We start from the raw sequence: 14,108 nt of genomic DNA on the forward strand, positions 1-14,108 counted from the left end.
GACCTTACCTCTGGTTTTGAGGTGCAGTGAATCTGTAGCTTTAGGAACAGGTTCCCCATGAGCCTGCAATGTGTCCTTGTGGCCAAAAAGGCCAATGGTCTCCTGAGGTGCATGAAGAGGCATGACCAGCAGGTCTGAAGGTTCTCTTTACCCTCTGCTCTGCCCTAGGGAGGCCACAGGCTCAATCCTGAGTACAGTTCTGGTTAAACCAGCTCAAGAGAGACAAGCAACTACTGGAAAGAGTCCAAGAGAGGCTAGAAAGATGGTGAGGGTCCTGGAGCATCTTTGTGATAAGGGAAGGCTGAGAGCCCTGGGGCTGTTAAGCCTGGACAAAAGCAGCCTGAGAGGGGATCTGATCAACACTCAGCAAGAACTAAAGGGTGGGGGGGCAAAAGGATGGGGCCAAATTCTCTCCAGTGGTGTTCAGCAACAGAGCAAGGAGCAATGAGCCAAAACTGGAACCCAGGAGGTTCCATCTGAACAGGAGGAGAAAGTTCTTGTTGTGAGGGTGCTGGAACCCTAGAGCAGGCTGCTCAGAGAGGTTGTGGAGCCTCCTTTTCTGGGTAGATTCCCAACTCACCTGGACATTGTGATCCTGGACAACTTCCTCTGGGTGCTTTAGCCAGGGGGGTTGGACAGGATGATCCCCAGAGGCCCCTTCCAACCCCCCCACGCTGGGACTCTGCGAAAATCCCTGACACAACTACACGGCACTTCAAAAACAAGAAGGAGGGTGGGCAGGAGCTGAGGGAACACGCAGGGAGCCTCATCCCTTACCTTTGTGCAGGTTTTCCAAGGGCTCCAGGACGCCCCTGCGGAAGGAGGCCATGGGGTCCTGCACGCAGGAGCGCAGGCTGAGCATGCTCTGCAGGTGGGGCTCCCGCAGCAGCTGCTCGCGGTAGGCGACGAACTGCGGCGAGCGGCAGAGCAGGGCGGCCACGTTGTGCACGAACTCTGGCACCAGGCAGGTGTAGGCATTGTCAGCTTGGCAGTAGTGATAGGCAACGACCTAGCAGAGAGAAGGAGACCAAACACCACACCTTCATCAGACACGAGTCAACGGGCAAGTCGGTGAAAGCGGCGGTTTGGGTTTGGTGAGCTCGATGTGTTCTGGCAGGAGAAGTCTTTGGGAGTGCTGAGTGCTAACTACCTGTGACAAGGATCCAGACGAATCAGTTGGCAAAAGCAGGCACTGATCCTGAAAAATGACTGGACCTGCCACTTGAGGAGTAAATGGAATGAGCTGCAGCTGCTCACAGGGACGGACAGTGACAGCAAGTGACACGTCTGAAGTGCTGCGCAGAGCAGGGAGCGATAGGATTGTGCTCCCAGCTCTCTGGAAGGACTCTGTGTCAGTAATAACTTCTGATTGCTTCCCTCAGCTGAGGTTTTTATTTGCTGCTTTCCAACGTCAAGCCCTGTAGGAGCAGGCAGAGAGCACAGGCTGAGGACCTTACAGCCAGGCAGGCTGTGAGGGGGCTGAGAGGAGAACTGATTGCTCTCTACAACTACCTGAAAGGACCTTGTGGAGAGGCTGATGCTGGTCTCTTCTCCCAGGTAATTAGTGAGAGAACAAGAGGGAATGCCCTCAAGCTAGGACTGGGTAGGTTTACACTGGACAGCAGGAAAAAATTTTTCACAGCAAGAGTGGTCAGGGATTGGAATGAGCTGCCCAGGGAGGTGGCTGAGTCACCAACCCTGGATGTGTTTAAAGGCTGTTTGGATGTGGTGCTCGGGACTATGGCTTAGGGGTGAACCTTGTAGAGTAGGGTTAATGGCTGGACTTGGTGATCCTGAGGGGCTGTTCCAACCTGAATGTTTCTGTGATTCTGTGATCTGGCAAAGATGAACTCCTGGGAAAGGTGGGGGGAATGTTGGGCCGACTCTAAAATTAGTCAACCACTGTGATCCCAACCTTCATTCAGAAAATCAATTTAAATGAAAATAAAATAACAGAAGAGATCCTTCTCTCCTTGGTCACCTGATTTTCCCAGGTCTTCAAAGTCTGCTAGAACTCACCAAATTCTGCCCACTCATGAAAAGAAGCAGCAAACCAGTGGTATCTTCTCAGCCCAATCTGCCAACCTCCCTGTTTGCTTTTGCAGTATGAACAAAGCCCCACAAAAGTCTCTCTCTGCTGGCAACCCTCTCAGCAGCTGCTCCAGCACTGCTCCATCACCCAGCTCCTCCAGTGCTCTGGCTGGCACCAGCCTCCTCCTGGCACTGCCTGGCCATTTGATGTGATCCTCTGCTAGGTCAGCAAGCTTTTCTCCAGCTCCCATTCCCCAGGTTTTCTTTTCAAATGTCACTAACAGCATCCAAAAATATCCCAGCAAGACAGGTGGGCTCAGTTTTGTACCAAGCCACCATTGCCCTGGAGCATTGTAGCACAGAACACAAACACTGCAAAATTCAGCACGTTTCTGGACCTGGGAAGGACAAGAGAAGTGAGGCCACTGCACACAGGAGGTTGCTGTGGCCTGTCTGAAGGCTCTGCAAGCTCAGATGAAATGTGGCTTGTGCCTGTTGGATGTGATTCTCTATATTTATTATTCAGAGGGCAGGAGCGTTGATCTGCTGCAGGGTAGGAAGGCTCTGCAGAGGGACCTGGGCAGGCTGGCTGGGCCAAGGTTGGTTGTTAGGGATGAAACAAGGGCAAGTACTGTGTCCTACACCTGGGTCACAACAATCCCATGAAAGCTCCAGGCTTGGGGCAGAGTGGCTGGAAACTGCCTGGCAGAAGAGGACTGGAGGAACTGGTTGGCAGTGGTTGAACGTGAGCCAGCAGTGAGCTCAGGTGGCCAAGAAAGACAACAGCATCTTGGGCTGGATCAGCAATGGTGTGGTCAGCAGGAGCAGGGCAGGTATTGTCCTCCTGTATTTGGCACTAGTGAGGCTGTGCATCAAATGCAGAGTTTCATTTTGGACTCCTAACTCCAAGGAGGACATTGAGGTGCTGGGGCAGGTCCATAGAAGGGCAACAAGGCTCATGAAGGGTCTGGAGAACAGGGCTGGTGAGGAGCAGCTGGGGGAACTGAGGTTGCTCACCCTGGAGAAACAGAGGCTCAGGAGAGACCTTCTGGCTCTCTACAACTCCCTAAAAGGAGATTGGAGCAAAGGGGTGTTGGACTCTTCTCCATAGTAGCTAAATCATAGGACAAGAAGAAATGCCCTCAAGTTGCACCAGTGGAGGGTGAGGTTGGATGTTAGGAACAATTTCTTTCCTGCAAGAGTGGTCAGGGATTGGAACAGGCTGCCCAGAGAGGTGGTAGAGTCACCAACCTTGGAGACGTTCAAGAAACATGTGGCCATGGCACTTGGGGCCATGGTTTAGTGGCCACAGTGGTGTTACAGTGGTGGTTGGACTTGATGACCTTAAAGGTCTTTTCCAACTTACACACTTCTCTGATCTATTTCCACCTGCAGCCCCCAGCCCACCGCAGGCTCCAAGGCAGCAGCAGTGCCGTGTCCAAACCTCTGAGCTCTGCCACTGCCTAGGACGGCTGCAAGAAAGGCAAACATCAGGCTGTGGGGTCCTCACACTCTGCTGGCTCAGCACAGGCTTTTAACTTTAAATAGCAATAAATGTAATTACCAAAGGGCTACAATGCAGGAATTCCCTGGCACAGTCAGGGCGAGGTGTGACCCACACAGTGATGACAAAGCTCCCTTGTTATTTCCAGCATCAAGCCCTAATCCCTGTGCTTAAGTTTTAACGGATACCTCCAAACTCCTAGCAGAATTTTTCCTATCAGCCCATTAAAATGGAATGTATTCCCTTGGAGAACAGCACTGGGTAAGGCAATAATAAAGGCAGTGATTTCTTTTCAACAATCCTATTTATTTAGGAATTAGAACTGGTGGATTCCGCAGTGCAAAGTTCCTAAGTGCCCAGCCCTTGATATCAGGTTCCTGGTAAAAGAAACCACACTGCTGCAGGCAGAGCTCTCATTTCCTACACAATAGGTGTGGAGACACAAAAATAGAAAGTCTCCCTTTGACAAGAGGCCAACAAACTTTTCCCAGGAATCTAAAAAGCCGTGGCATGGAAAAGGAGACCCAGCCTGTCCCCGTGAAGGGAGTGGTCACTGCTGGATACAGGGACCTGCAGTTACAACTCCATTAGAGTCACAGATTCACAGGATGGTTTGGATTGGAAGGGACCTTCAAGATCATCCAGTTCCAACCCCCTGCCATGGGCAGGGACATCTCCCACCCACCCAGGTTGCTCAAAGCTTCATCCAACCTGGCCTTGAACACCTCCTGGGAGGGGGCAGCCACAACCTCCCTGGGCAACCTGTTCCAGTGTCTCACCACCCTCACTGTCAAGAATTTCTTCCCCATCTCCAGTCTCAATCTCCCCTCTTCCAGCTCAAAGCCATTGTCCCTCATTCTGTCACTCCCAGCCCTTATAAAAATCCCTTTCCCAGATCTTCTGTAGCCCCCCTTCAGGTACTGGAAGGCCACAAGGAGGTCTCCCAGAGCCTTCTCTTCTCCAGGCTGAACAACCTCAAGCCTGTCACCATAGAGACAGCTCCAGCCCTCCAAACATCTCTGTGGGCTCCTGGGGCCCCTCCCTGTCCATTCTTGATCCCTGTGCTGGAGTTTCTGTTGTATTGACTATGCCTTGAACAGGCAATGAATGCAATGCCGAACAGGTGGGACTGAAGCTAAACCAGGAGGCAACGAAGAGTTTGGGTAGGCAACCAAAGGAAAGACATTACAAATGTTCTCAGAAATGCAACTGCATCAAATTTTCATTTTGATGTTATTTTTATTCTCCATGACATTTTCTCTAGCTCCAAATCAAAGAGACTGCCAAAAGCCAGGGCTGGAGGCTGAGCCTGGTGTTAGGAACTTGGCTCCTTGCTTACACAACCAGAGTTAGGTAGGAAACAAGTTTTACCATCTTGGGGTTGTTTAGTCTGGAGAAGAGAAGTTTGAAAGGAGACCTTCTGGCTCTCTACAACTGCCTAAAAGGAGGTGGGAGTGAGGTAGGGGTTGGTCTCTTCTCCCTGGTAACGTGTGATAAAATGAGAGGAAACGGCCTCAAGTTCTGCCAGGGGAGGTTTAGATTGGATAGCAGGAAGAATTTCTCTACTGCAAGAGTGGTCAGGCATTGGAACAGGCTGCCCAGGGAGGTGCTAGAGTCACCTTTGCTGGAGGTGTTAAAAAAACATGTGGCCATGGCACCTGGGGACATGGTTTAATGGCTGTGGTGGTGTTGGGCTGATGGTTGGACTCAATGATCTTTTCCAACCAAAACAATTCTATGAGCCTATAAACAATCCTAATGCAAGAGAAGCGGATTACAATGAAGGATGGGAAAGGTAACACCTGGACCAAGAGAAGTGTTCAGAATATTTATGTCATTGTTGTAAAGGCTGAGAATCAACTGAGTGACTCCCTGATGGGAAAACCAAGGCATGAGCTTGTTTTATTACATAGCAAATGCCAGAAGTTCCACACTTGCATCATTTCTTTTCCTGCCTGAGAGGAGCTTCAAAATAACTCACACTTGCATGATGCATCTTTTATTTCCAACTATTACTTCCTCTGCTTAAATGATGTGGAGAGTCTAGCAGGCCACACACCAAAGAAGTACACTTATCAGGAGCTTTTTGGTAGCCAATTTTTTGCAAACATTAATTATGTGCTATAAGGCTTGAGAAACACCAGACACAAAGGCAGAGCACTGCCTCTAACAGGCCATGGTCAATGTTCAGCATGACCCTGGTCTCTTCTGAAGTGGGGTCAAGAAGCACCAAACCTCTCATTTACTCAGAAATGACACTACTTCTTCTGAACTGATAAAGCAGAATTATGAAAGATATTACTCATTCTCTCTAGGTCTCCAGGATTCTCTTCTGCCAACCCTTCCACCATCCTACTCTCTCCTTTCTTCCCACTTCTCCCTTCATCCAGCCTCACATAACCATCACCTTCCTACTACCCTTTCTGCTGTCCCTTTGTTCAGATTCACTCACCTCATTTTTGCATACAGAACTCATCAACAGTGCCCCATCCTGCCATGGGGACACTCCACATCTCTCCTGCAGCTCCCTTCCCCACACTAAGATACTTTCCTAAATCATGGCTGTGCAAACTGCTCCAGATCTCCAAGTCCAAGCTACTGAATTCACCTGGCTTGGGCTCAGGGCTCAGCTGAGCAGATAGGGAAGAACTCCATGAAATGAAAAAACAAACACTCACAACACAACAAACCCCCCCAAAAAGCAAAACAAAAACCAGTGAAATTTCCTCATCTTGGTCAGGACCTAGGAAAGAGCTGCTGGAAAGAAAAGGAAGACACCTATGTGTTAGATGAAAGAGCTACTCCAAGATTAACAGAAAATGCCAGTGGAAGAGGAGGGGAAGAGCTGAGCAGAAGGAGAAGGCACCAAGAGAGCAGAAGAAATGAGGCACAGAAGAGATTGTCTATCACCTATGAAGTACAGAGGGAGAGAAGAACTGCAAAGAGGGGAAAAGAGAAGAGGAAGAAGGGGGAGAAAATGACATGTCAGGAGAGGCAGGAGATAACAGTACCATGAGAAAGGACAGTGTGAACATCAAAGGAGAAAGAGGGGCTGGAGATGGCTCAAGGGAAATAAGTTATTTTTACTTAATAGGACAGGCCAATTTTAAGCAGTTCTCTGGCACTATTTGTGCAGGAGAACATCCTCCATTAGAGATGAACTCCTTGACATCACACCTCTGGTGTGATTTGTCTCTGTAAGCATGTCCTGCAAGGAGGCCATTCCACCAACCACCCTAAAAGGACCAACCTCACAGCCCCTGAGCCCACAGCAGCTCTCCAGTTAGCCCTTCCAGTGCTCTTGAAGGGCTTCCATGTTGTATTTTAAACATATTTCTGCACCTAGTAAGATTCATCCTTTTCTGACCTTCACATTGAGTTCAGTGTAAAGCTTTTACCTGCCCAAATGCCACTGGGCTGTAAGGATGCAAATGGAAACCAGCACTGCTGTGTTGTAACTATTCAACATGACCAGGCATCTGTGGTGACCCAGTTATGGGGAGTGTTCATCACTTTTCCACTGCTGGGTATGCCAGTAAATGCCCTCTGAAACTCATTAGTGTCACAGGGCATCAAAGCCCAGAAGTAATGGATCCCTCCACCTCTGTGTAAGGTAGGAGTATTCCCTTTCTTTTCATCTGCCTGCAGCAATGATAATGACACTTTGGCTTATGGCTTGGAGGATGGGGAGCCTCTGAAGCCACCAGCAGTGCTCCACATCAGCTGAATGCACTAATGCAATGGACACACAGCTCCTCCACCAGCTGCTCTGCACAGGGGACAGCCCATTAGCACAGCAGAGCTGCCTTTCAGGTCCATTTGTTTAAGTGCTGCTACCACAAGCAACCACAGAGCATCCAGAAACCCAAAAACTGGAGCTGTTCAATGGCTTGTTTAAAACCATGTAGCCAACCCATTAAAAATCCCCTGTGAGTGAAGAACAAAACCTTCAGGGGAAATGGGAAAGGTGACCCTAACCAGAGGGGACATGGTTCAGGCTTCTTCCCTTGAATGGAACTGATCTTACCTTGGGCTGTGGTACCTCTGAAGAGTGCTACTGCCCCTTGCTGAAAGGCAAAGGTCACCCAGGACATGTATTTGTGGGTCAGTATTTCTCAGCAAGGGTAGGACTGGGTGGAAAGCCCCTGGCTTCATCTCACCAAGGTGAAGGACCACATCTGGACAAGCAAGGCTGAGTCACCATCCCTGGAGGTGTAGAAAAGACCTGGAGAGATGTGATGCTTTGTGACACAGCTCAGTGGTGGACTTGGCAGTGTTAGGTTTATGGTTGGACTCGATGATCTTAAGGGTCTTTTCCAATCTGTGCTTCCAAGGTCACACTGCAGCTGAGATCATAGAATCACAGAATCATTTTGGTTGGAAAAGGTCTTTAAAATTACTGACTCCAGCCATTATCTAACTCTGTCATGCATCAGCCCACGTTATACACTGCCCAGCATTATCTGAAGAAGAAAGGCAGCACTGCAAGGACAGCCAGGTGGTGACCTGCTCATGGGTCATCCACCTCCCCTGGCCAGAGGAAGTTGAGAAACATCTTAATGGGCTGATGATTAAGCAGTAAAAGGGCAGAGAAGCAAGGCTGGGGAGTGCTGCTTTTTTATGGGATTTTAGGTTAAAAACCTCACTGCTCAAACTGACAACTTCTTTTTTTTCCAGGTTCACCTTACAGTGGTTTCCTGACAGCAGGCAATATGGCTACAAGCACTGACCAGCAGCAGATGGCTTTACTGCTGGACAAAGCTACATGTTCCACTCTGCCCTGGTGAAGCCTCACCTCCAGTACTGAGCTCCTCAGTTCAAGAAGGAGAAAGAACTACTGGAGGGAGTCCAGCAAAGAGCTAATAAGATGCTGAAGGGCCTGGAGCATCTCTGTGAGGAGCCCTGGGGCTGTTGAGCTGGAGGAAACTGAGCATGGATCTTCTCAATGTGCAGCAAGAACTAAAGGAACTGTCAGGAAGATGTGGCCAGACTCTTCTCAGTGGTGTCCAGAGACAGGACAAGGGGCAATAGGCACAAACCGGAACCCAGAAGTTCCACACAAGCATAAGGAAACAATTCTTCACTCTGAGGCTGGCAGAGAACCTGAAGCAGGCTGCCCAGACAGCTTGTGGAGTCTCCTGCTCTGGAAGCACTCAAAACCTGCCTGCAGGTGTGCCTAGGTGATTAACTCTGGGTGACCCTGTTTTAGGACGTGGGTTGGACTAGCTGATCCTCAGAGGTCCCTTCCAACCCCTACCATTCCCTGACTCTGTGATTCAGCCACACATGGCTAGCTCCCCAGGAAAGCAGAGTGGAGCAGCCAAGTCTAGCTGGACTCGCTGGCGCTGCAGACAAGCTGGCAGCCTGCTCACTGTCAGAGGGCAGGCAGGCAGGAAGCAGCTCCAGCAACCCTGCAAGCTGATTTCCATAATATGTGCACATATATATTAAAACAAAAGACTAACCAAGCAGCCTTGCCAGAAATGCTTACGTTTTATTTGCAAGTGTCAAGATGGGTGTTGCTGTGTGAGTAGTTTTCTTCATGACTTTTGAGAGTTTGCCAGATCTGGCTCTTGTCCTCCTTCCCTGTGAGTCTCTCTACTCTGTGCCATGGTAAAACCCCCACTGAGACAAGGGATGGAGGAAAAGCCACAGAGAAACCTCCCCAGCAAGGACTGCTCTGAAGTCCATTGCTGAGAGATGAGGTCTCCCTATGTCCCCACCATGCCTGGTGGGAAGTTCACCTGCAGCCAGCGCCTCAGCTCCTCCACAGAAGCAGAAGCCTGTGAGTGGAAGGGAAAAAAGGAGAACTGTGCCAGCTCAGTTCCCAGCAAGAGGATTAATGTTACCTTTTGAGTCAGGAAATTGATTCTCAGACCTCTTTGCTAAGGAGCCACTAACACTGCCACACACTGAACAGCTTCCCTGTTCCCTGCCTTCACCTCCCAATGCCTCGAGCTTCCTGGCACATGTCTTTATCCCCACCTAAGAAACATCCCTCAACACAAACCCAGCCACAACCTTGAACACGACCCTGGTGTGACAGTAAGGCTTTGAACTTTTCCTTTTAAAATTATTCTCCTTTGGCCCATGCAACATGGTCAGGAGGAGGTGGAACAGGACAAGCAGAGCAGCCTGGGGCGATGCTCCAGGGAAATTCTCCACAGGCATTGTGGTACTTCCACTGCTTTCTCCACTCATCTCTTAAAGAGGCATCATGTTGCTTCCCACTTCCACAATCTAAGATGGGCTCTTAGGAAGAGAAATGACCAAACTAACAGAACAATCTCAATTTGAAGCTGCTTCTCTCCTTTCAGGTAGTGATAGGACTGGGGGGAATGGATCCAAGCTAGAGGAGGGGAGATTTAGATTAGATGTCAGGAAGAAGTTCTTCACCATGAGGGTAGTGAGACACTGGCACAGGTTGCCCAGGGAGGTGGTGGAAGCCTCATCCCTGGAGGTTTTTAAGGCCAGGCTGGATGTGGCTCTGAGCAACCTGATATAGTGGGAAGTGTTCCTGCCCATGGCAGGGGGGTTGGAACTGGATGATCCTTGGGGTCCCTTCCAACCCTGACAATTCTGTATTCTGTGAAACCCTGGGCTGTATCCAGCCCTTCCTATTGGGATCAGTACTTGTAGGGCAAAATACTCAAGAGGGACTGAGAGATGAGAAACCTCAACAGCTGCCCACCAGGGTCTGGGAGGAATGGGAATTTGCTCTGATTTTGATGGTTTTCTCCTTCTGAGAATAACCTTAGACAAGTCCTAAACCAGTTGGATACAGTTTGCCTGGCACAGTTTTTGAGGCCCCAGATCACACCTAATGTTGGCATTCTAAAGTGCCTCATTCTAAGCATTTTTCTCCTCCATTAGTTCGCTGATGAACACTGCTCTGGAAATCATGGACAACTTCAAACTCCCCCTTAATACAACACACTTTGTTGTGTTCCAACATGGCAAGGCTGAGTGGAGCTCCTCACAGGCACTCTGTGGTTATTTCTTCCTAAAATTAATGATTTGCTCATCTCTGACAACAAGAGCTAAAAGCAACCCTTCCCCCCAAGAACTTAACTGCACGAATTAAAGGCAGAAAAGTACAACCCTGAATAATCCAGAGGAGGAAAAAGCAAATGTTCACCTTTCATTGCTGTCATCCTGAGCTTGCCACTTCTGAGTTTTGGGCTAAATGACATTTTCAGAAGGAAGGGAGTGGGTGAGAAGGATGGCTGCTTCCCACAGCATTCTGGAGCTGGCACCAATCACTGCTTCAGCCTGTTCCTGTATTATTAACCTGCTTTGATAATGATCTGCACTTCTCCAGCCCAACCTGAGAACATCCTGCTCTGCTCAGTGCCAAGCAGAGGTAGAACATCTGCACACAGCTTTATCTGGCTCCTCACACATGTTTCATGTATCTCCTAAAATATTCTTGATGACTGTGGTTGTCCATCACTGTCAACACTTTCTTCCCTACCTCAATTCTGGATCTAAGTTTTAATGCAGCCATGAAACACATGTCCAAGAAATGCTTTTCCAACCAGACTAACCTACAGGCCACCCTTTCCTTCACCTCCTTGGCTTCTTTATGCTTCAGCCAGTTGAGCAAAACCTGTTATAAATAGGCCATCAGCATTTGGGGTTTAATTCCTGAGCCTTCAATACAGGAATGTGCTGCTCTTCTCTCCTTTTTATTCTTCTCTCCTTTTTATTCCACTTTTTATTCCCCTTCTTCTCTTCTTGAGACTTTGGAGAGCCTTTAGCTTATCTACATGAAGTGTTTTCCTAAACTATCTCCAAGAATGCATGCTCTTGGCTGCACCTCAAATAGTCTGTCCAGTTTTGGTCCTATCACTCCAAGAAGGAAACTGAGGTGCTCATGCCTGTCCAGAGAAGGGCAACAAAGCTGGCGAGGGGTCTGAAGAACAGGTCTGGTGAAGAGCAGCTGAGGAAACTGGGGTTGTTTATTCTGGAGGAGGCTGAGGGAAGATGGAAGACCTGACTCTCTACAACTCCCTGAAAAGAGTCTGGAGTAAGGTGGGCATTCCTTCCTTCTCCCAAGTAGGGAGGACAGGTGACAGGACAAGAGGAAACAGCCTCATGTTGCTCCAGGGAAGTTTTAGGTTGGATACTAGAAGAAACTTCTTCACTATAAGAGTGGTCAGGCATTAGACCAGGCTTTCCAGGGCAGTGGTGGAGTCACCAACCCTGCAGGTGTTAAAAACATGTGGCCATGGCACCTGGGGACAAGGTTTAATTGTCCATGGTGGTGTTGAGTTGATGGTTGGACTCAATGATTTTAGAGGTCTTTTCCAACTAAAACAATTCTGATTCTTTGTTGGAGAATGTGGCACCAAACATTCAGATTAGGCACTTTTAACTTCCTTTAACCCATTATTTTCACTCTTTTCTCTCAAGTCATTCAGTGGATTTGCTCTGTTTAGGAGTTCAGCATCTTCAAAGCCTCTTATGAACAATAAATTCTCCTCTGTCTCCAAGGCCAGCCAGATGCCTGCGACGGAGCATCTGAACGAGGCGACTGCCCACAGAACAAAGGGCTCAGCACTGTTATTTTAATGGATTTTCCATTCTGTTGCCAGGTCAGTAATCCTTTTTCTCCCACTGTCACTCACAGACTTCAAACCCCACAGCTGGGGTGGACCAGGCAGTGTTTGTTTTATCCAGGAGGACATCACACGGCGTGGCTCTTTCGAAGCAAATCAATTTATCTGCTGCTGACAGCAAGCATTCATCAGCAGCGACGCTGAGTTGTGCTGCTCAGGAGGTTACTAAGAGTGCACTAAGCACACCACTTCCAGCTATCAACTTGACAAACATGCTCAACCATTTTATTTGCCTTTATTTCCCATCCTGACTGAGGCTTGACAATCCATCAAATGTACCGTTTGTAGCGTGCAGCACTGCGGCTCCAGAGAAGGCTCTGATGCAATAAAAATCAGAATTGTTTATGATAAAGAATTATCAGGAGGAACATGGAGCTACACCCCACAAAACTCTGATACTTTGAGGAAAATTTCCCTTTGTGGTAGGAAAAGGAGGCTCAGGGAAGGCCTCTTTACAACTGCCTGAAAGGAGGTTGGAGCCAGGTTGGTGTTGGTCTCTTCTCCCTAGTAACAAGCGACAGAATGAGAGGAAATGGCTTCAAGTTGCACCAGTGGAGGTTTAGGTTGGACATTGGAAGAAACTTCTTCACTGAAAGGGTTCTCAAACACTGGAACAGGTTGCTCAGGGTAGTGGCTCAATCCCCATCCCTGGAGGTGTTGAAAAGGCACAGAGATGTGGTGCTGAGGGGCATGGCTTAGCACCAGACTTGGTAAACATAGATATTGGTTGGACCTGGTGAGCTTAAAGGTCTTTTCCAAGCAAAATGATGCTGTGATTCTGTGATATAAAGCCCTGGATCAGGATTTAAGGAGGGGCTTTATGTCATCACCCAGGCACATGCTGCAGCACTATGTACAAGACAACTGCTCTTCTGACCTGACAAAACCCAGGCACCCCTAGTTCAGGTAGCAAAGGACCATTAGCTGCAGAGATCACTTTTCTTTTAATAGGCAGGCAGATGAGATGCTGGTCTCCAAGGATCCCAGCAGGGCTAACAGCAACACTGGGAATAGACCCAAGGTCTCCAAATGCTGAATCAAGCCCTGCTGGTGTTGCTCTGACTCATCCCAGGAACTGTTTGCTAAACACTCCGAAGCTCTTCAGAAGTTCCACATGCTGTGTCAGCTACTCGCCTAGGAGAAGCCATTCCAAGTACTCTAAGGTCAGCTCATCAGCCTTGGCATTGATCTTTTCAGGAAGGCCTGATGTTTGGAAGCCAGTGAGGGCTATTTCTGGAATCTGCCCACATTTGTAGTAGTGGAGATTTGCTGGGAGATGAACAAACATGCTCCAAGTCTGTAATCCTGCTGCTGGCATGAGAGGCAGCAGCACATCTTCTGAAACGTTGTTCAGACAGCAAAACACAAGATTGGCTTTGCACAAAAAAATTCTGGCTAGGGGATGAGCAGGGCTATAAAACCTTTCTGAAAGAGACTGCAGCCAAGGGCTAACCTGTTTTTGCTTTAATTTTGGCTATAAAGATTATTTCTTGCTCTTCTTTTCCAGTGATTAGAGATGTAAAAAAGCTTCAGTGCCTGAGCTGTGCAGTGGGTGTGATGCACTGTTTGAAAGAGCCATGTCCCTTACCTGCTTCTGGAGAAAACCAAACCTAAAGCTAATTCCATTTCTCAGTCACAGGATCACTGAAGTGCTCAGGACAAGAAAGTTGAGATAATGCCCCTGTGCTGGGCACTGGTGAGGCTGCATCTTGAAAACTGGGCTCAGACTTGGGGCCCTCACTCCAAGAAGGACATTGAGGGACTGAAGTGTGACCAGAGAACGGCAGCAAAGCTGGTGAAGGGTCTAGAGAACACATCTGGTGAGGAGCAGCAGAAGCAATTGGGGTTTAGTCTGGAGAAGAAAAGGCTGAGGAGAGACCTCATTGCTCTCTACAGCTCCCTGCAAAGAGCCTGGAGTGAGGTGGGGGTTAGTCTCTTCTCCCAAGTATCAG

The 14,108-nt window shown here is 48.7% G+C and overlaps 1 protein-coding gene across 3 annotated transcripts in view; it reads right to left on the reverse strand.

Annotated features, from left to right (window-relative positions):
* TANC2 (tetratricopeptide repeat, ankyrin repeat and coiled-coil containing 2) overlaps window positions 1-14,108 on the reverse strand; it is a 230,747-nt gene that overhangs the window by 53,772 nt on the left and 162,867 nt on the right. For all 3 annotated transcript variants that reach the window (XM_054396496.1, XM_054396495.1, XM_054396494.1), the window contains one exon: window positions 778-1,009. In XM_054396496.1, coding sequence (XP_054252471.1) covers window positions 778-1,009 — 232 coding nt within the window. The remainder of the gene's footprint in view (window positions 1-777; window positions 1,010-14,108) is intronic.

This window comes from Indicator indicator, chromosome 37 (assembly GCF_027791375.1).
Source record: "Indicator indicator isolate 239-I01 chromosome 37, UM_Iind_1.1, whole genome shotgun sequence".
Taxonomy (NCBI): Eukaryota; Metazoa; Chordata; class Aves; order Piciformes; family Indicatoridae; genus Indicator; species Indicator indicator.